Genomic DNA, 22969 nt, shown 5'->3' with positions numbered 1-22969 from the left:
ATTGATTGCATATAAAACCGATGAAATAATCATATTTTAGAATGACAAGTTATGACACTTATCAGGATACACCTCGCCTTGAAAAACACCGCCTGCCACCTTGAATACATTTTGAATCTGTCCACAGCTACCAAATCGAAGTTATAATAATTTTTAAGAATTTTAATTCTCTCAACGGCATGTTGGCTTAATGTTAAGAAATATACGGAAAAAGACGGCTCAAGAAATCAACCATTAAGGGTACAAAAGGCATGCAAAGTAATAAGGACTTAGGATTGATTAATATTATTACAGACACATGGTATTAATTATTACTCAGCGATCGATCTCAACTCGAACTCGCATTACAAGTAATAACACCGTGTCCATTGATTGGGGGACGTCAATGAAGTTTTCAGAGGTGAGTAAATTTGCCACAGCTTACTTAAGAATGTAAGTCTCGAAGGGTGGAAGGAATGGGTCGGGATACGGGGCAGGAAGAGAAGGGGGAGGGTTGAAAATGGAGGACGGAGACATAGACGGGGTGGAGAGTAGGTATGGGGGTGGACGAAAGGGGAATCTCTGTAATGAGGGAGAGGGGTAAAGAACTTGCACCTCCTCCCACCCCTTACACCTTCGTGTAATGTTGCCTCCTCTAAGAAGGGATAATGGTTAAGGGGGCGTAGGGTGGGGGTCTGGAGGTGGGGTTCGGCTCCTGGGGCGCAGGATCCCGTGGAAGAGGTTCGACTGCCCCACCCTTTAGCCACTTCCCCTAGCTCGCTTTGTTCCTATATAAGGGCCGGCAGCAGCAAGCAGATCGAGTCAACCCGGGAAACGGCGATCCCACAGGCGGAATCCAGAGGAATCCAGCAAAACTGCAGTAGTTCGTCTACTTCAACAAGCGATTTGCTCCAGTTTTCCAGTCCCAACAGCTCAATTCCTCTGGTGAGTGACAGCAGATAAAACCTTCGGCACTTCCAGCCATAGAGAAAAAATAGGGCCTCCAGAATTCCAGCTCCAAGCTCAGAAATTGCCAACAATAGGCCAGCAAAATACCTATTTCCTTTTCGCTGACAGTTTCAAATTGCATTCTTGCCCCAAGTCTTCAAATCGCTGGTAAATCTTTATCTGATTGCATAACTAAAATAATTTTTTCTCAAATACTTTTTAAATTTTGCGACCAAATTGTTTCTTCTGAACTCGCTCAACATCAAATACAAGGGTAACGGAAAAAATTACCAACTAACGACAGTTTACTCTTTGATTCTCGGCATACCTACAGATTTTGATTTCGGAACCATCATTCGGAACGGAACCGCGAAAATCCCCAACTGTTGAATTTTCCTAAGATTTCAGAACGGCAGATTAACATTTTTTGCTCCAGATTCCCCTTTTTTTTAAATTTTCCTAATTGGTAAATATTGCAAATTGAAGCATAGATGTCAAAGTTGTTTTCTAGAAAAGAAATTACGAGGAGAAAGAGGATATATACAAATAAGCAGATGATACGTTCGCATTGCCCTTGCTTTAGACCAGTAAATAAATACGAAAAAACGCTCGTTTTCGGGTTGATTGATCTGGTAAATAAGAGCATCATTTGAAATCAAATTTCCATGTAATTAAGATAAAACTAAACGCTCGTATGTTTTTCTTAACTCGAAACAACACTTTTCATTGAATTAGCACCCTTAATGTTACCCTGAATATGAATATATTAAATTCAAATTGCATGTAAATCATTCGGATCAAAATTAGCCCCAATCGCTTAAGTCTTACGGATAACTAAATATGTATCTTTTTAACGGAGGGAAGTCGAACTGACATTTCAAAAATTTCAATAGCCTTCTTAAACTTGAAAGCTGAAAGTAACAGCTTCCTCAGATAATACCTCATGAGTTGTTCTGCATCAAAATTAAGATTAGAGTTTAATATTTCACACAGAGACTCCGGAGCTTCAACTCAAATTAATTCGAGAATTTCTCTCTCCTTTTTGTCTTCTCTACAGCCAAGATGTCCGGGGATCTCGGGCCAAGCTTCAGCGCCTACAACTGGAACAATGCCAACCTGGGCAACATGACCGTCGTGGACAAAGTTCCACCAGAGATGCTGTTCCTAGTTGACTCCCACTGGTAAGGAACGCGGGAAATTCACAGGCGACAAAGCATTTACCCTGAGAATGGATCGAATATTTTAACTTTCTGCTCTAAATTTCAAAATTCACTTTGAGCTTCTGAAAAATTTCCTCTAAAAATCCTTATATCTACTACCATTATAACAGTTTTACAACCATAAAACATATTCTGAAGCATGGAAAATAAGCCATTCATTTTTATTCAACAATACTAGAAATCATTCAGTGAAAACGTTTTCCTCGTAAATGACAGGACATATTATCTATATAATATTTCAACTACAATGGCACCATATCGATTGGTTTCATCAATCGTTGAAGAACATGCTACCAATTTATTCATTCCAACAACAGAGACCTACCAATGCACCACAAAAACATCAATGCATTTCAATACAATTAAAGCTGAACTATTTCGCTAAAAAATCAAATTAACATGAACAATGGGATTTTATACTAACTCTTAAAATTCAACAGGGCAATCTTCTGATACCGCCGAAAAGCTTCGTCAGATTTACAAAACCTAAAAAAAACAATTGGGCAATTTTTCGCTGACAATTTTCATCAATCTCTCACATATTGCAGACAAATGGTACTCAATTATCTTTTGCATTAAATCCTCCATCACTGACTTCAATTCCTCACACTCACTATTTCCCTACCTTCCACAGCACATGTTCACTTTCCCCTTCGTCTTGACGAAACTTTTCCCTACCTATCACCAATTATGTGAACGACAAAGCGAATATCTTCCTCCGCCGCAGGTACCAATTCCCTCCCCTGAACCCCCTCTGGCACTCCCTGCTGGGGTTCTTCATCAGCATGCTCGGATTCATCTCCGTCTGCGGAAATGGCGTCGTCATCTACGTCTTCTCCTGCACTAAGTCGCTGAGGACGCCCTCCAACATGCTTGTCGTCAACCTCGCAATCTCCGACTTCGGACTGATGTCCACCATGGCACCCATGATGACCATCAACTGCTACTTCGAGACATGGTCCCTCGGTAAGGGTGCAGCCACATAACCCCTCCAGGGAATGCAAAAACCCAAACGCTTAGGGAGAACGGGAGATATAGAAAATACTGGGAACTTAAAATCAGAACGCGACGTGGAAAACGAACGCGAATCGGTTATTTATTTCTCCGCTGGGAAGTCAACTTTTGAATCTGTCCCTTTTCGCTGAAATCAAAACTTTTCACGAAATTCTACTGGGTTTCTAAAGATTTCACGACTAACATTCTTGCATTGCCAACTCTTTACAATATTATCGATACAATTTTATTGAACCAAATGCCTAGGAACAATTTTTCCTGGAAGAATGTAAAAGACAATCGAAAAAAATTGTGGGTTACAAATTAGACATCAAAAACCAAATAGGGTGCATCTTAAAGTTTTCAGAAATATTTTTCTTCTGGAGGAAATTATTGTGAATTCCTCTATTTGCGAACTGTTTTAATAATCTTGCATGCAGGCGAGAGAAACTATTAAAAAAACCAATCCAAAAAACTTGGGCAGCAAAATGATTTCTCAGGCCTTCGCGGTAACGTCAGCCAAAGCAGTTCCTCATTTTGCCTCGCAAGGTTAAATGTAATGGCAATAACATTTGAATTCATACGCTAAGCCAATATTAATGAGAAAGTTTCCCTAATGATACCATGAATAACGAATTCCTCAGAACCTCCACTACTATATTTTGAGGGGCAGTGAATAGTTCTATTAGCTTCATTAATCTGCATTTGCTTCGTATGCAGCAGCGAGCATCCGAAAAATCACTAGCTTCATTTTATCAAAAGCCTCGGGGAAACGCGAGGAAAAAGGCGTTATGAAAAACGACCTAGTAACTATTACACTCCAAACAACGTTTCTCCTTTGCTTCTAATTTCCAGGGCCATTCATGTGCCAGATCTACGGAATGCTGGGGTCGATGTTCGGCTGCGTATCCATCTGGACCATGTGCGTGATTGCATGGGACAGGTACAACGTCATCGTTAAGGTAAGAGGGAGGGAAAATTTCTTCCTGAGCAATACGATCTTGAAGCAATACAGGGAAGGGAACATTTTCATCAATCGAGGATTCCGACTCATTTCAATGTAATTAATAATTCCACTTCGGTCGTGTTATAACGTGGAAAACTTCCAAAAGATATCAGAGCATTTTCTGTGGGGTCGACCGGACAGTAATGCTGGAGATTTTCCTCGTGAACGTAGAGGGATAATTTATAACCTGAATATATAATATTTACAATCTTGCTTTTAATACGAGATGCAACAGAAAACTAAACCAAATAAATAACTGCCATATGCGTTTGATTCATAATTCATATCAAGAAAAATAATTCGCAATACACAGATAACTTTATTAGTTCTACGGATTTGACTGAAAGACTAAAAAAGCAGATAGTAAAGCTTAAAAACTGTTCATTATACTCAAATTTTCTGACTTAATTAGTATAATAAAAAATCTGAAAATCACAATGACCGGCCTAAGAAATATTGTCTAGAAATATATCTCTGTCTTGATCTGATCTCTGGGAAAAATCACTTTCAAATTTTAAGCACAAACTGAACAATCTAAATACAGCCTTATTTTGGTGTCCATGGGAGGGATAGGTTAAATGCGGAAATCTGATCACTTTATGGTAAAAGAAGTTATGAAGAACATTTTTAAAATAATTAACAAGTAGAAAAAGAGGGATACTCTCTGTAAAAGGCAAATCCCATTACCGGCAAAAGCGTTTAAAGAAAGAAAAAACACCACTAAGTGTCGTTTTACTAAGTCCCGATCCATAGCACTATATAGTATCCTTTTAGAGGAACAAACGGTATTACGAAAATTGGATTAGATTCAGCCTTCTAGGCATAAATACACTTGAAGTCGTAGTGTTTCACATTTACCATCTTACTCGGTGAAACTGATCACTTCGACCTTTTCTTAAAACTCAACGTTTTGAAGCACTATGCGTTAATATCCTATTACCTAGTGGCAGCTCGCATTGCGTTGACACACATTCATCATAATACAGGGAAACGATAGCTATGAAAAACCTCGGCAACAACATTTTCCACGAACCAAATAAAGCTGAGAATTAAAAGAAGCTGAGAATTAAAATAGCAATAATTTTGCTCGAATAAAGGGTTCGAAGTTTAAAAATAATCGCAAGGATAACATTTTAACTTTCTTCCTCTCTTCACTCGTGATGAAAACACCGATGTCATTTCCAGGGTCTCTCTGCGAAGCCTTTGACTGTGAAGGGCGCCCTCTTCTGGATCTTGCAAGTGTGGCTCAACTCTGCTATCTGGACTGTCGCTCCAGTCCTCGGCTGGAACAGGTGAGAACTCGCGGGATTCTATGAGATATGCCACTGTGCCTATTTGAGACTGTTGTCTCGTGATAAATGCGGACATCTACCTTACTTCAAATTGTCCTGGGTTGATATCCAGCATCCTACTTCATGAATCAGGGCCAAATTAACTATTAAGGAAATTTGACTGCAATTCAAGGGCTCTAAACAACCGCTCAAATTAACATCTAGACATAAAGCTGAAACCATGGTAATTTTCTGTATCCATAACGCATCACTTTTTCTCAAATCCCATGCCTCTTCATGAAGGGCAATTACATCGAAATTGGAGCACTTGAGTTCCAAGATACTCATAAAAGTACAACAATCGTCCACGGCAGCTTTGCAATATGAAATACTTTTTTCCTAATTGCCTATTCATTCCAAAGGAATACAACCCAAATTCTTAATACTCACTTATATCTGAAAGAAGTACTGAAAATTATTTTTTTAATTTTGGAATGACTGGAAATTTTAACGGAGAGGAGAATTTCCCCAGTAAATTGATCTGTTTACTTAGAAACAAGGCAAAAACAACCCATAGACCGATATAAATGAACGGCCAAGTCAGAAATTCCAGTTTTCGAATCGGACGCTAAACCTTAATGCGGATGATGATTCTTCTTAACAAACTGAATATCATAAACAAAGCGGGCGAATGGCGAACATGGATGAACCACGAGAGCAACGAATCCTCTCTCCCACAGATATGTTCCAGAAGGTAACATGACTTCCTGCGGCACTGACTACCTGTCCACCGACTGGGTCAGCGTTTCCTACATCTGGGCTTACTCTGTCTTCGTGTACGCACTGCCCCTGGGCATCATCATCTACGCTTACTGGTTCATCGTGCAGGTGGGTGGAACCACTGGCTTAAACCACTACTTCCAAACTTCCCATTGCCACTTCGGGCCTTTAAAATTCAATATCCGAAAGCATTTCAACCTTTAATACAAAACGAATTCTTGAAACCTAAAATTCATTTCACGTGGGACGCCGAAAAAGGTCACTAATACTTGAAAATTTAACATCCAATATGATGTGTGGGAAACGGTGCTGATTTTGGGACACTTTAAGACTTTATTTCAAGGAAACACCCGCGACTCAACCAATTAACTTTTCTTTTGAGAGGGAGTCTCATTTTTCAATTAAATCTTTCACAAAAGTCCGAAAAATTACAATGACTTCTTTGAAATTAGAATAAAATCTTGCTCAAAGAGAGGAAATAAAACTTTAAAATACAATGATATTTACATAAAATAAAACGAGTATACAGTATATATGCTTTCCCCGAAAATATACATTGTGGCAGCAAACAGTAATGCCAAGAAATAGAAATGTTATTCACTTGAATAATTTCAATTTTATTTCCTCTCCTAATATAATAACCATCGAAAGATAAATCCTCAGAGTTATACCTCAAAATTGAAATCCACACTTTGAACTCGAGCTTTAACCAAAATCGCAGATCAATCGTTTGTGCCTAATTCATTGCAAACGGCCTTCTTGACTCCAAACAAACGTTGCCTCTTAATATTTCAAAAATGGTTTTCCTAGTTGAAAATAACTCAATCGTATTACCAAGACTCAGAGGATTTCATAAGTCGCTTTTCTACCATAACACATACCATTCTGCTTCTTTTTCTTTCCTATCGCACCGCAGGCTGTTGCTGCTCACGAGAGACAGATGAGGGAACAGGCAAAGAAGATGAACGTGGCTTCCCTGAGGTCTTCTGAGGCTCAGAACACCAGCGCCGAATGCAAGCTCGCCAAGGTAAAAATTCAACTGGATGAATAAAATAATATTTCCCAGTCATCAAACGGAACAAAAACGACAGAAACATTAAAGAAAACAAAGATGCAGATTTTCTCAGAGAGCTTATATTGAAATAGAAGTGATAGAGAATCCTTTCGCGACAAAATAACTACCTTTATTGTCACTCATAAATGATCGAATTACAAGCAAATTTTATTGCTTTCATATTTAAATGAACCATCAGTAAGTGACACTCTTGGAACATCTTTTAATAGCAGTCGACAAAAACTTCAGATTTTGAACGCCTAAAATAAACAGATAATTGGCAACAATACATTAAATAAAAATTGCAATCGCTTTAGTAATTCTAAAAAAGACATTTTAAGTGCAAAAACTTTATAGTAAAAAGACAAAATAACATATTACGACTCATCCAATAGTAAAGTATTATTTACCCAAGTACCTAGGGATGAAATCACCTCTATCCATTTACGCGGGATAACTTTTTCATATTTTCATAAAACGGACAGCAGGGAAAAGCTTTTTTATATAACCTCTGAAATTTCAACCAAAGCTCCTGAAATATAGATGAAAGATAGCGGGTTTCATGCCAAATTTCTAATAAACTTAAAACCGATGATTAACTTCAAAGAATCTCTCCAAGATTCTTCATGTCCAACTACATACCCAAGCGATAACCTTTCAAAAGCGAGTTACACAAACAGCACAACTCGGATCATCCTCCGAAGAGGAGAGATTGGAGACAAATTACTTTTCTCCACTTCCAATCAATACTCCCCGCCAAACACCCTCGCTCTCCCTTTCACTCCCGCAGGTGGCCCTGATGACCATCTCCCTGTGGTTCATCGCATGGACCCCATACCTCATCATCAACATTGCTGGACTCTTCGCTCCGAGCTCCCTCAGCCCACTGGCCTCCATCTGGGGAGCCATCTTCGCCAAGGCTAACGCTGTCTACAACCCAATTGTCTACGGCATCAGGTGAGATCTATAGGGAGAGAGGGGGATCTTGAAATCAAAGTCGCAGGGTGGAAGCAATTGAAAAGGAAAATCATTCGATAAATCATCTAATTTTTGGTAATATTAAGCCAGATGATGGCAACTTTGCACGGATGCTCTCGGAATGAAAATATATTAGCGAAATAGGCCACCATCGTAACTGGGGAGAGAATCCGGGTGCAAATTATGAAAAATATCACAGAAATAAATCACTTCAACCATTAAGATACTCCGATGACTGCCTTAATGTCTCGAGTATAATGAAAAATTTCACGATAACATATATTAACTCCTTCAAATATCCTATTACAGTCTCTTAAATTGAACTCAGAACGATTATTCTAAAAGTAATGGCAGCATAAATTAATATAATGAAATAGGGGTTGCTTGAAAATATTTTTGAATGGAATTCAAAACTCTGAATAGATACCGCACATTCGATGCCCAATACGCATTGGCATAGCCAGGTGGCAGAGAATCAACCCTGAAAACTTTAAAGATCGAGCTGAAAATAATAAACACACACACACATTCACTGAAAACCCTTGCCGCTACTGGGTACTTAAATACCGGCTGGAGACCGCGTGCGAGCAAAACAGGTGAGCCAAGCGGTGGCTCATCCATCCGGGAGCACTTACACGGGGCACTTGGGGGTCCTCCTCCCCCCATTCTTCTTCCGACGACCCTACACCTCCCATATCCCTCCTCACCACCCGCCGATTGCACCGAAACGAGATTACGCCTCTCTCTGCTGCCTAGGCGCAACGGAGAGTACTTCATAATCCCAAAGCTCTTGAAAACAGACGATAGAGCACCTTAGTTTCTTTTTTCTTTTATGTTCCTTCCTGGGAATTTCGAGGTAAACGCGTCTAAATGGCTCGGACGCCTCCGGCTTTTCTACTAGGTAGCCGAGGCCATAGAGTAATCGGGGCAGCGAATTTAGAAAAAAATGAAGCAAGTGCGAGGGAGGGAAGGTTTCCAACGGGTGGCGGTGCTATTTGTAAAAGGTTTTGGAGCGATGCAGCACACATCGGGTCTATTTTGAGGGCTGGAGTTAAAAAAAATCAAAGGATACTTGGAACATTAACTAAGCAACCATAGGTGGTCAAGATGACATCTAAGCAATAGTAAGCAAGCTACATAAATTTGAAAGGATGGCGAAGTACATATGGCACTATAAATGGGACAAAACATCCGAGAAAATGAAAAAAAAACATACTGGAACTTATAACACTATAGCAGTACTAGAAGTTCATTGTTTACTTGACCGATTACTCCATCATTACACTATAGTCTAGACAAAGGACTGCCCATCATAAGCCGCTCTTAAGTCGCTTGCACTATGCACCTTGAGTGCTTCTCCTTATAATATTATAAAAAAAATTGAATTATCACCTCCTTGTCATTGTAGATGCTTTAGTAAGGATATAAGCAGCCAGCAGTTACCGCACTAAACAAAGAATGAGCACTGATGAATAAAATATAGACGAACCGATAAGTATTCATCCAGGGCAAAATTGTAACATTATTTTACCACCAATTCAAAACAACATTTCAACGGAGCCCTGTGGCCAAATTTCAATGGAATGCATCACTGCTAACAGTTTAAGTGAATACATTCAAGTTTACGATACGTTGCAGAGAGACATTCCACGGGGGAATATCAAAATGCACGAGCGATCAAAAGTAGTAACTAGACCACAGAGATGAAACAGCATTAACGGCCGAGTATTGGCGATCATCGAAATGCATAGCTGATTGAATGACACCTCTCTTTTGTTCTACCCCAGCCACCCCAAGTACCGGGCCGCTCTCTACCAGAAGTTCCCAGCCCTCGCCTGCGCTCCCGAGCCAGCAGCCCCGGCTGACAACCAGTCCCAGGGTTCCGGTGCCACCGCCGTCAGCGACGAGAAGCCTTCCGCCTAAAAGACAATCCGCAAGGGGGCCCGCATGCCGAACGGAGAACATATCTTCGCGGGCCGAAAGCAATGAGGCAAATCCCGGACGGAGACAAGGAAGAGAACCCCAACGAAAACTCCCCTCCCCTCGCAAAAAAACCCGCCCCCCTTTTAACAGACCCTATTTCTCCATCCGCTTCTGTTAACGCTCTTGTGAGGCAGGCGGGTCCCCTGAACGCATGGAAAATCCGATTAATAAAAAATGATGTTAAAGGGTTGTAGGATTCTCTCTTATCATTACTATTGTTGCTACTATTGTATATTATTATTATGTATACATGTGAGTGTTTGAATAAAAATCCTTTACATCACAAAAATGATTGTATCGACTACCTTATTCACTATACCTACCCCTTCTGAAAAACCACGAATCAGTAAAGCGGAACGAAAAATATGGTGAGGAGACTAAGGGCGCTTGGAAATGAATGGCTATTGGATCAGCTGTTGCCTTAAGCGGAAAAATTACAACTATTCGAACTCCAGGATGAAAAGTAGTTCACAGGAATAAAAATGAGCTCATGAACTTGAAAGCAAATGCGGGAGGATAAAAATTACAGTGTACTATATTTATTCTGATCAATGAATTGCAGAGAATATATCCGAAACATTTCCGAGAAAATAACACCAGGGTAAAGAATTGGAACAATTGGCTGAAAGTTCTATGGCTCCTGAACAACAAGATAAATCAGAACCTCTAGAGAAAATTTCGAGCCATCCAACCGAGCAGGAAAAATGCCTCAAAAATCCTGGAATTTTTGAAATTCGGTTAAATGAACATCAAATAACCTCCATCTTAAATAAAGCAGATATTCCTAGTAATATATCGATTCACAATATCACATACATCTATGAAAGTTTTCTACAATATTCTCTGAAAAATTTGGCTCTGGCATGCAGAGAGATGAACAGTGCATACGGCATCGCAACTATTCCATTGTTCAAGAATACTTCAAAATGGCGTGAATCCTAGCGGAAATGAAAAAATAGACTAAGATACAGGCCTTGCCATCAAGAAAAGAAACTGATATTTTAAGAAATCAGGAGTTAGCTACCTTGAATCACATATGAATAAGCAGTCAGATATTGGATGTACGGAAGAAATACTACCTTGATCAAAAAGTTCCCGGAATAACCACCGTGTGGCGCTCCCATCGTTCCGATTTGAGTTCTGTTTTTTTTGTTAAATTGGTACATCTGTTGTTGATATTCCCTTTAAATCTTAGTGTCATAACTTGACATTTGCAAAAGTTACGTAGCCAAGAGTACATCTATCTCTGTGTGTGTTGGCGATTTTTTACAATTGCAGAAATGGATTTAAATTTGCAACAACGAACTTGTATTAAATTTTGCGTAAAAAACGGATTTAGTGGCGCACGGACGTTGGAAATGTTGGAAAAGTGTTTCGGCAACGATTCTCTAAAAAAAAAGGTCGTTTACCAGTGGCACGAGCGGTTCAGAAGTGGTCGTGAGTCAATCGAAGATGATGAACGCAGTGGCAGGCCATCGACATCGAAAGTCGGTGAAAAAATTGATAAAGTAAAAGAAATGTTGGTCAATAACCGCAAATTAACCATCAGAGAAATAGCGGAGGACTTGAACATTGCCTATGGATCCGCCCAAGACATTGTGGTTAATGATTTGGGTTTCCGTCGTGTAGCAGCAAAGTTGGTGCCAAAAGACCTCAATTTCATGCAAAAAAGAGACCGTGTTGACGTCGCAAAAGACATGATTTGCGAGGCTGAATCCGATCCCACATTCATCAAAAGGATCATTACTGGAGACGAGACGTGGGTTTATGAGTACGACACGCAATCCAGACATCAGGCAAGTGAATGGCGTTCACCAAATGAGCCGAGACCAAAAAAACCACGTCGTTTTCAGTCAAAAAAGAAGGCAATGCTGACGGTTTTCATGGATTACAACGGTGTAGTGCATCATGAATTTTTGCCAGAAGGCCAGACAGTAAACAAAGAGTATTATTTGGGCGTTATGAGACGTTTGCGTGAAGCAATTCGCCGAAAGAGACCAGACATGTGGGCAGAAAACTCGTGGATTTTGCACCATGATAACGCACCGTCGCACAGTGCTATCATTATTCGTAATTTTTTGACGAAAAATGCAACAAATACCATCCAACAGCCACCGAATTCACCTGATTTGGCTCCCTGTGACTTCTTTCTGTTCAATCGAGTTAAAAAACCATTACGGGGAACGCGTTTTAGCAGCCGAGAGGAAGTAATGGAAAAATCGCAGGAAGCACTGATGGACATACCGAAAACCGAATATAAAAAATGTTTCGAGGATTGGATCAAGCGCTGGCATAAGTGTGTTGCAGTCGATGGGGATTACTTTGAAGGGGACAATATAGATTTAGATGAATAAACTTGTATTTTTAATTTTCTGAATAAATTCCGGGAAATTTTTGATCAAGGTAGTATGGCGTTATCAACCTATTCAGCTTTTAGAGGAACTTCGGACCCAAAGTATTGCAACTATTATAAGCACAAATATTGTCATTAGCAGTAGTCTGCTGGTCAAAGTAGGTTTTTGATGAGCCCAACGTTTAAGCCCTGCTTCATTTCTAAGTGCAACCGGCACTATGCTATCAAACACTATGCATTGAAATAAACCATTTTTCAGCTCTAAGTACGTTCTACTTCCCTTGGCGCTGCCCAAATTCTATTGTTATTTTCCCTCTTTCTCTCGCTTATTCAACATGCTCTCAAAGTCATTTCTCTGCTTTCCTCGAATTTCACTCAACAACTTTCTCCTTGGCCACACCATTAAATGTTTTTAGCTTGCCTGGTTCTTAATCGATTTTTATTCTCGCTCCTCCATTACCAAATCTCTTGATTCAAAAAGGTTCCTAAGTTCACTTTTCCTCTTTCCTCAATCACCAAGTCACGGGACCTTACAAGAATGTACTACATGTCATGTTTTTCACTAATTTTTTCTTATTAAGTCAGAGTCACTGTCATAAATTCCTTTCTCATTGCCAATGTTTCTTTCCCTAACTCAAGTCTCCTCATATACTAATCAATTCAGCCATTTCGTCTGAAGCACTTTCTAAGTATTCTACCTATTCTAATTGTTTCACCCCAACTTTAATTATTGACTTAACAAGCAAGGTCTATTTAGGTTTTACACGTATCTAGGCAAGGATTTTTTAAATAAATATTCGAAAAAAAAAGATCTCTGCTTTGCTACTTACTGTTTATAGTATGAAAGCGAATTTTTAATAAAATAAACTTTCATCACGAGAATGAATTGTACCGCATATGGAGAAATCTTCTTGGATAAAATATAGCTGTATTGTTAAAAGAGCAGTACACTAAATCCCTAAGTACATGTAATATAAATTAAATTAATATGCATTTAACTATTACAAGTACCTTCATTTGAGTGAGTAACTTTTCTCCAGTGCCTGATCAAACTAATAATTGTGTAGAGGCGTTCCTAACCTCAGCACTGCATTTACATATTCTTTGATATTGCCATCACACCCTAACATTAGTAAAATATTTTATGTATATGTGAATGCATATATCAACAGGTATGTGTGTATTATGCACGGCTTCTGGTCTAGCAATCCACGCCACACCCTTTCGCAACGGCTTGCAGGGTATAGTGCAAGTATAGATGAATTTACGAGGACGGTCCAGAAAGTAACTTACGTTTTGAAATAAAATAAGAACTTAGCGACAAGACAAAGTTTTATTATAAACAATTGAAAGACACATTCTTAAAATATTTTTCTACATCGTCGCCATTCAAATTAAGGTATTTATCATAACGATACACAAGCTTTTAAATTCCATTTCAGAATAAATCTGCCGCCTTACATTTTTACCACTTATTTACACCAGCATGCAATTCTGCGTCACTGTAAAAGCGCTGTGTTGAAATCCACGTCTAGCGAGACATCCGTTATCGTATATCGGCGATTTGCACGAATTTTTTCGTTGGTTTTCACTGTCAGTTCATCTGTCACAAAACTAGGGTGACCACTGCGGTCCTCGTCGTGAACTTTGGTTGGGCCATTTTTAAACTGAATGCACTCCACCTTCACTCATTATTCTGTCTCCATACCCTTCACAAAGTTGCCAATGAATTTCAATTGGTTTGTGGCTTTTTACCAGTAAAAACCTAATCACAGATCGCACTTCACAACTCGTGGGATTTTCAACTGCAGCGCATATTTTAACAATTCGTAGAGAGCAAAGCAAAATAACCACAGGTAAAATTTAGAAAGTCTCTTGACACCTATTGCGCACTATCAGTGTGATTTTTCGAGATAAGGTCTCCCGCGAGAGTCGCAGTTGGCACAGCGAAAGGAACTAGCTCCCATGATACCCTAATGTGTGAATCTCACACGACTCATAGATTATAACAGAGAGAACTCTTCCAACACATGTTCGTAAGACTACTTAGTGCCAATTACCGAAGTGATGGTATGTTACATCCTACAGGTGGCTTCTAAATTTTCCCTGCTTACGATTATGTGAAAGGTGACATTTATTGACCCAAGAATTGGTCCTTCCCCGAATCTGCGAGACCACGTATTCATATTTATTTGTATGTTTTTTACCTCTTTCACTTTCCGCGGTCGCTAGCTTTCTCCGGGCGTGCTTTTAGCGGGCGGCGAGGGCACGTGAGCGAGGCAGCGTACGCATTCAATGGGACGGTCGCAGGACGCGGCGCAGTCATCATAGTGAGGGTCACTTTCTCCGCCCCGACGTAACTGAGCTCAACTTAATCGCTCCCAAGGAAGGGAAGATAATAAAGATTGATCGTTGGAGGATAAATGTAAGGAAAGAGTTTTGCAAAGAATGTGCATTGCTTCGTCTTGATTATGCCACACTTAATAACCCTGCGAAGTGCCTGGGACTTATGGGATAGTGTGCTACTTTAAAACTACATTATTTTCAAGGGAGACCTAATTTATTTGAGACCTAAGTAGTTAAAAGTAGGCGTTAGATACAGGGTGTTTAGGGTGATTAGGATGGAGGCATTAACGACAAGAGCAGGCGAGATTATTTTATGAAGCCCCATGGTGCTAGAGTTCACGTTTGATGACAAAGGGGAAAGCAGTTAGGCACTAGAGCAAATCGGCAAGTTAGACCAACCAGAAAGGTAGAAAAATAAACGCCCACAATGATAGATTTAAGCAAGGGGCGGGAAAAACTTCGTCAAAATATGTACGAGATGTTCTCCTTGAAATTATAGGTACTTTAGTACATCTCGTTCAATTTATTCTAATTGGGTCATGCATAAATAAAATCAAAAAATACGCTTCTTTTTTAAACAGCATTAAATTCAAACGATCAAAATGCGTTAGAAATCAACCCAATGTGTGTAAACCGGTAGTATTGCGAGAAAATAGTTCAAACATGTTTATAGTTTTATTATTTCAGATTATAGAGGGTCGCAAATTGAGCGCCGATACCATTTAATTCGTACTAATTTTTCTTTTGGGTACTCCACAAATTCAACTACATCCAGGCTCAAAAATAGGGCATTAATTATTTACAGATATTCATGAATATTGAATTGATAGTTTATTAGCAAGTCATTCTGTAAATATTCACACTACAGTGCATAGTAGATAGCACTCGTACCTAGTAGATATTAAGGGAGGCTGAGATCCATCCAACCAACAGCTGAGATCATCGCGTAATTAGGGATTTATTAGCTGGGTAATTTGGATAGTATCTTCAGGAAATGGGGGAGGATGGAAAGAGATCCGACGTCGAGATTAATACAACTCTATAATCAAAAGGCTTCAAGGGGTCACGCAATTTAACCTCCCACCCGACGGACGACTTACTCCACTCGAAGCGCTCTCCACATAACACAGCCCAATTAGGGATCAGGAAGACCACTTAAAAATTCTGCCCACCGCAGAGATTCAGACCCCGAATCCCGGGATGGGAAGCCATTACCAGAGTAACAGCACCATGATGATCCCCGCGACACTGATACATTATTCAATACTGGTATCCAAACATTCCATCCTACACACCCTGCGTCATGCAAGGACTGTTCGCACGGCACTTTATACCTGCAGATATCTAGAAATAAGGTGGATTTTCAAAAGCAAGAGATAAGGTGAGATATAAGTATGGAATAGACACATTTCCCCGAATCCCCGAGTACGATGCCATGATACGCTGATAGTTTAAAATAACTCACTAAATATAATTTTAAACCATTAATTATCGTATCCGAAAAATCATTCCAAGTTAGTTACTGATTCTCAAAACCAATGATTTACGTACGTAATTCTCATTGGAAGGAATTCACGTCTAATAGCACGCTGCAGTAACTCCAGAAAAATATACATGCAGGAAATTGAAAAAAAATCTTCCGGTATTTCTAATAGCTACACTTCAACGGGCCTGGTACCCTGTTTATCCCAGCCACTGGATATTACTTATTCGAGTATATCTACGATTCGGAGATGAATAATTTCCATTAATGCCTTAAGAAACGAACAAATAAAGAGATTTAAAAAATAATAACCAACAAAGAGATCAAACAATATACAAAAATATGGCGAGATATCACTATAAAATAATATAAATAAAATATTTTCCCATTAAGTAATTTAAATAAATTAACATGCAGTGGAGTCATAATATGTTTAAAAAATGTACGATCTGGTAATTTGACTTGCGTAGAATAGTGGTCAGATATCTTGCCCTGATAATATTCGTTCCTTCGTTGTGAAATTAAAGAGGTGGTGCTTTTTTTATTGCTGTGCAAAGATAATTTCAAAGAACTATTCCTTCTTATCACGGATTCTGCTCAGGTTAACAGTACCAGTCTCAGTAAACTAGCATTCTAACTTAAAAGTAGTTTATATCCGAAAAAACTATTTACATTGCAAACCATTTTACTAATGAGGAAAGCCAATGTCCGCGATGATTAATTTTGGGTCCGTGACTAAAACCAGTTGAAACTGGAAAGTGTTCTTAAACCTTTGTAATTGAAATTTAATCTATTTAAGGTGTTGAATGAGGAAGATGGAAATAGCAAAGGAATGAAATTGAAAGCTGTGGAAATGTGATATGGGGTACTGATATGAATGAAACAAACAAATTGTGTTATGAATGAATAGCTGAGAGCGGGTGAAGATGGAAGTTTACAAGGAACAATGGCAAGAAAAAGTTGGACATTAACAATATCAGGATAATAGTAATGGATGCATCTATGGAGAAGAAAACTAAAGAGGAAGAGTATGAGGAAGAATTAAGAGAAGCATGTGGAGGAATGAGTCGGAGCAAGAAACCATCCGAAGGATTGGCAGAAATCAGGATAGCCTGGAGGGTTTCCATGAACAACCTATCCTAAGACTGGTTTAGACCAAAGATGGTGGTGATTGAAATATAATCTACCGGAATCGGTAGAATGATGGCAATTAGTGGCAACCCTCCAACCGACTCAGCTGGCTCCCCCAATTTTATTGACGCAATCGGTCTGGTAAGGCGTTAAATAAACGTAAAACTTCACCATTTCGAGACTTTTATCGAGAGAAAAGCATTCGGTAGATTTTTCTTTGGTTCGAAATGAAGGCGTGTCAGATAACCTGACACTAATCGTGGAACCCAAGTAGATGAGGGGAAAAAAACTGGGAACGAAACGAAATCCCTCTAGGGTATCACGGAAGAGGGACAAAAAAAGGCCCTCAGAGTTTCCCGCACGCCCCTTTCCCTTCCCCCCAGACCCTTGTAAACTGACCGAGACCCTTCCCGCAGGATAAATATCTCCGACCTCTTAAAAAAGATAATGAGAGCTGACGTGCGGCCGGTTGAAGAGATACCCAAGACTTAAATGGTGGGTAAAAAAAATACAAACAAGAAAACTTTCACCATGCCCGCCTCCACGATGCCTACCTCACCCCTCACGTTAGTGGTCGAGTGGAATCCGATGCACTCGCCGTCCATTGGCGGCCAACTGGGTCACCCACGGGCGGGAAAAGGCGACGATGCAGAGAGCTATGATGTTTCCTCCGAAGGAAGAAGTGTTGCGTTGATGCTCTGTCATTGTCTAATTTTCTGGAGTAAGTACTCATAAATAATTACAAACCGAGATTTCATATCGTATACCTCGAGGCACGTTCTCTGACCTTGATCATGACACTAGGTGCATGTTGATCATGATGCATTATTATGTTAACATAATTCACTACACAGGTACTACTGTTAGAGGTACAGCTCTCCATTCCACCCAATACTAGAAAATAATTCATACATATCAAAAGCATTAGAAGAACCAAGTGCGCCCAAACAAGTTCCTTAGAGTGCTGGACTAATTTCGAACTTCAAAAAATCTTCCTTCATCACATATGTCTCTTGCATGGAAACAAAAAAATCTTAGGCATTATTTATCAAAATACCTTCAAAAAAAAATGTCAGTCATAAGAAATGGGCCATAAATTATATTTCCATATATGTTATAATTTTTTGTACATAATTTACTCCATATCTGAAAATTTATTGTATCTTGAAAGTATTTTTTTAAATGTTTGAAGGAAATCATCAGCCTCCCTTCTGTAATGAGTACAAAGTAGTCTGATATTAACCCATGATTTCGTTTTGATTGTATCAGAAAAATGATTTAGAGTCCATAATAATAAATGCAGTTCGAATTATTTGCACGCGGGATCCGAGACATGTACGCTTGGTTGGTCCAAGCGGAGGAAAGGACATTGGAATCAATGGAAATGCGATGATATAGGAGAGTTTTGAAGATCGTGTGGAAGTAGATTATATGGAGCATAATAGGAGTGGGGGAGGAATAAGCTAATGGGAAATATATAATAAACGAAGGAATAATTAAGATTGAACTTAACTTTAGGAACTATACCGAGCTAGAGACAGTACTGGAAGGAAAAGTGAACGGATATACCCACAGAAGGAGACCAGAAAACGATAAATTTTAAATGTAATGCAAAATAATAAAAGGGAAGAAACAACAAACGTGAAAGTTTAGCAGATTAATGAGTAAAGAGTAGATTCACTGAGTCTTACAATTGAGGTTACTGGCCATGATCAATTTCGAATATTACCTCTAACATTTTCAATAGCTATAATTTTTAATACGCGGCTGAAGCTTACAATCCAAAGGAAAACGAAATAAGACGAAATAGAATACGGGTAATGGGAATATTTTCAATTTTTATCATAATAATAACTTTTACCTCTCTCTTCACTATGTACATACGCGTAATGCAAATGTATAAGTAACTGGATGCGATACTTTCAGAAGTATCCAGTGAAAACTTGTTTTCCGCCACCTAGGAGTCGCTGGCATTTTCCAATATTTTATGAGTTGAAAACTAAAATTTCTCTCGTAGGAATATCAATGTAGAGCTTGGTAAACGGCACAATGTTAATATAGAAAAAATATGCAACAATTAATAGAAAACGCAAAGGCATGTATTACATAGAAAAACAAATTTAGAAGACGTAGTTGGATTAATTATTTTTTATTATTAACAACAGAATAATAATAGTATTATTCCAATAACGAATCAATGAATTTTCTCCTCTTCCATACTAACTATTTGAAAGAGAGCACAAATCTTAAGTGAAAAAGTCAGACTAGCTGCTTCAATCTCCTCGCGATTCATTGACGACGGCTTATTTCTATTAATATTATCTTTCTGGTATTTATCTATATTGACGTAGCTTCAGTCATTCATCATGACATTACCCCATTTTTAATCATTATCAATATTCCTCTGACGAGAAGTTACATCTTTTGAACTCTTACAAGGCAATATTCAAACGGCCGCAGAAGGCAGTTGGATAAATCACCATCCTGAGACACCAAAATGTGAATATACGCTTAATAAATTTTAGTGATTCGGCCCCAGGAAGACTTGGTGGCAAGCCAGGAGTGATTTTCCCGTATTCCAGGGGCTCATGTGGTGCCCAATAAGCATAAAGGTAAATTATTAGCCTCGCAGATACGAAATTATACTCAGCGAGCTCGTTGCTCTCACAGTAACCGTTCGTGGGAGCGAATTCCTGGGATATAATAGCATATTTAAACTTAAATAAGGTGCATATAAGAATACAATCATGAAATGTGAAGTTTTCAATCATGGTTAAAGCAATGCTTTCCTTTGATAATGGAATTCACTAATTATAATTGTTAATATAATTTATTCCAAGATTTTCGATAAAAATAGAAATTGGTCTATACCATGCATTTTCACTGTTGCATACCTAGGGTGCTGTATCAGCTGTAGACCTTACGTGTAATATATACATATCACAGGTCACATTATACAATTAAATTTTACAACAGTTATTAGGTGGTATTACTGATTTAACGTTTAGTGGAAATTCCACAGACAATGAGGGATAGGGAATGGAATGAGGGTTTAACGGCAGGGTCATGCGTTGCCCCAGGGTTTCGTGAGGTCTTCCCAATCCTCCTTCGACCCTCTCAATCACGCGTAGACCTTTGCATCTGTTCCCGGAAATGTTACCCTCGCGGCAGTAATAATGACCGATTCCTCTCGGAATGTACAGTGTAATATGGGGTGAACACATAGTCTTAGCGATCAATGCATGTGGCTTCCCAAAATCGACTTCAAACCATGATAGGCTCCAAGTAGATGTTCGTTCACAGATGAATGAAAACTGCTATACATGGACACCTATTTACTCTTATGCCCTTATAAATCTAAAAAAACTACACTCAGTGGAACATCACGCTTCAGACACCGTTTCCTTATTTATGTCTAGTTAGTTACATTGAACTGCAAGCTGTCAAGTGTATACATGGCTAATACGAGTATTTTATCGTACTCGTACTTTAAGGGACCTTCTATGAAAAGAGGAAAATATATTACAGTTGGTACTATCCCATCATTTTACATGTTTTGGGGAATAACACTATTTTGTGAACACAAATAGGGTCAGGGAAGCATAATTTCTTGTATAAAAACTTGTTTGGCATTATATCCCGGAATATTGAATTGATTTAGGACTTTCCCAGCGGGGTTAGTGATTAATTAGGAATAAAATTAAATGCGTATTTCTCCACGTTAATTCAGTAAAGAAATAAGCGAAGATGGACGGTTTTCAATTAAGGGATGTAAAATAAATTACAAAATCAGCGTTTAGAAAATATCAAGTTTGGAACTATGTACAAAACTCACTGTAACATGCACTAACGACTATATTATTTTTTATTGCACGTACGTGGCGTTCATTTAAAATACCAATTTAATTGTTTGGACTCTTCAATCCCTTAGTCCCGGGGTGTCTATGTCGAAATAAGTTGTTCAAATAGCTTCCGGAAGGTAAATTATAACCTGAGTTAATCATGTGAAGGGTTCTTTGTTAAAATATAGGCTTACCCGATTTATATAGTTCCCTAAAAAAATATTCATATCGACCTGGTAAGGGTTGAAGGCAGACCGAGCAAGGGAAAATGACATGGAGTGTGAGGGGTTGGGAGTCTTGGTGTCGGTAAATATGAAATTTATGCATTGAAATCGAGGTAGGTGAAGGCTGAAGTGGTATGTGAGATAGGCTAACCCCAATACCTCTGTCATTCGACGGAGTGGGAGTGTGGAGGGGAGGGAAAAGCCAGAACGTGAAACTCAGATCAATCGAGGTAGGCAAATGCGTTGAGATGGAAGCGAGAAATGAAATGGAGACGAAATTGGATTTAATGGATTTTCTAACTTTTAAGGCAGGTTTTAGATGGGCACAGAAAACATCACTTCATTTCTTAGGCTCGTCTAAAAAGATAATCTGACAACCCACATTCTAATAGACACTTCTTCAATTCCTTATACTTCCTTCAACCCTTCATTCCGTCAAACATGCCTATCCTATTCCTACTCCATTATCATTTGCCAATCGTTCTCCCCTCTATCACAGTCTTCAGCATCCGTTAGCCAATCAAAATGTTCTGCATTTACCATTCCTAACCCCTTTGATTTCATCCCAACAGTTCCCTTTCCTTCCTCACCATGCCTACGGCTTCCTCGCTTGTTTTCCTTTCTGCTCACTTCACCTTCATCTTTCTACACACCCACATTTCAAAATTCCTGAATTTACGACTATTACAAGTACCTTGCTTCAACGACCAATGTTTCCGCGCCGTACATATAAAAATTTTAACGAGTCTTTTCTTAACGTCCTTAGTCAATGTTCCAGTCGTAAATTCAATCTTTGAGAAAGCTTCCTTGCCTAACCCAATCCCTCTTCTTACATCATTAAAAGGGCACTAAATTATCTAGGGAATAAACATATGATATGCAATTAGAGGAGACTAAATACAGGACAACTGATCATTAAAGAGAGCAATATTCAACGACTTCAAAATTGAGAAAGTCTCAATTTGTTCCAACGCCTGTTCCTATTCCAAAACTTACGACGGATAAGGAAGAGGAATATTTCAAGTCTTCAATCATGAGTTTAGCCTTAAAATGTTTTACATTATGTGTTCAGCACTTTTGAAATACTTCGCGAGTTTCTTTCTCAATGCTGGCAATAATTACTTTTGGGACAAATCTTGTATTCTACCAGCCACTAACTCTGCTCTCCTCTTTATAAAAGCTTACTTACCTACAGCAATATTTCTTCTTGTTCTAACTACTTTTTCTCACTTTTCATAAAGCACTCCCTAAATAGATTTACATTCCTACCTGCTCTAGTTTACGCCTCATAATTTTAATGTTTCTTCTAGGTTTCCTACTGTCTGAATACCTTATTTCGTTCTATTTTTCTCTTCGAATCTCATTCTAAATCGATTAC

General features: G+C 38.9%; 1 protein-coding gene across 1 annotated transcript; it reads left to right on the top strand.

Moving 5' to 3' along the window:
- Nucleotides 1–788: 788 nt before the first annotated feature.
- LOC139698746 (rhodopsin-like) lies at nt 789–10501 on the top strand. Its single transcript, XM_071597650.1, has 9 exons — nt 789–924; nt 1985–2108; nt 2875–3113; nt 3996–4102; nt 5332–5438; nt 6158–6305; nt 7114–7224; nt 8042–8208; nt 10017–10501. Exons 2-9 carry the CDS (start codon nt 1990–1992, stop codon nt 10150–10152), a joined length of 1134 nt encoding a protein of 377 aa, XP_071453751.1. The 5' UTR covers nt 789–924; nt 1985–1989; the 3' UTR covers nt 10153–10501.
- Nucleotides 10502–22969: the final 12468 nt, after the last annotated feature.

The sequence above is a fragment of the Hetaerina americana genome, unplaced genomic scaffold (assembly GCF_022747635.1).
Source record: "Hetaerina americana unplaced genomic scaffold, ioHetAmer1.1.p SCAF_9, whole genome shotgun sequence".
NCBI lineage: Eukaryota > Metazoa > Arthropoda > Insecta > Odonata > Calopterygidae > Hetaerina > Hetaerina americana.
Note: the sequence above shows the minus strand (reverse complement) of the source record. Positions and strands in the feature narration are given on the sequence as shown.

Bases quoted from the DNA above. Each gene is read 5' to 3' on its own strand.
- LOC139698746 (XM_071597650.1), top strand. From the start codon at position 1,990: ATGTCCGGGGATCTCGGGCCAAGCTTCAGCGCCTACAACTGGAACAAT. The intron at 3,114-3,995 runs GTAAGGGTGCAG...TCTAATTTCCAG, and splicing joins CTTCGAGACATGGTCCCTCG to GGCCATTCATGTGCCAGATC. The intron at 7,225-8,041 runs GTAAAAATTCAA...TCACTCCCGCAG, and splicing joins CCGAATGCAAGCTCGCCAAG to GTGGCCCTGATGACCATCTC.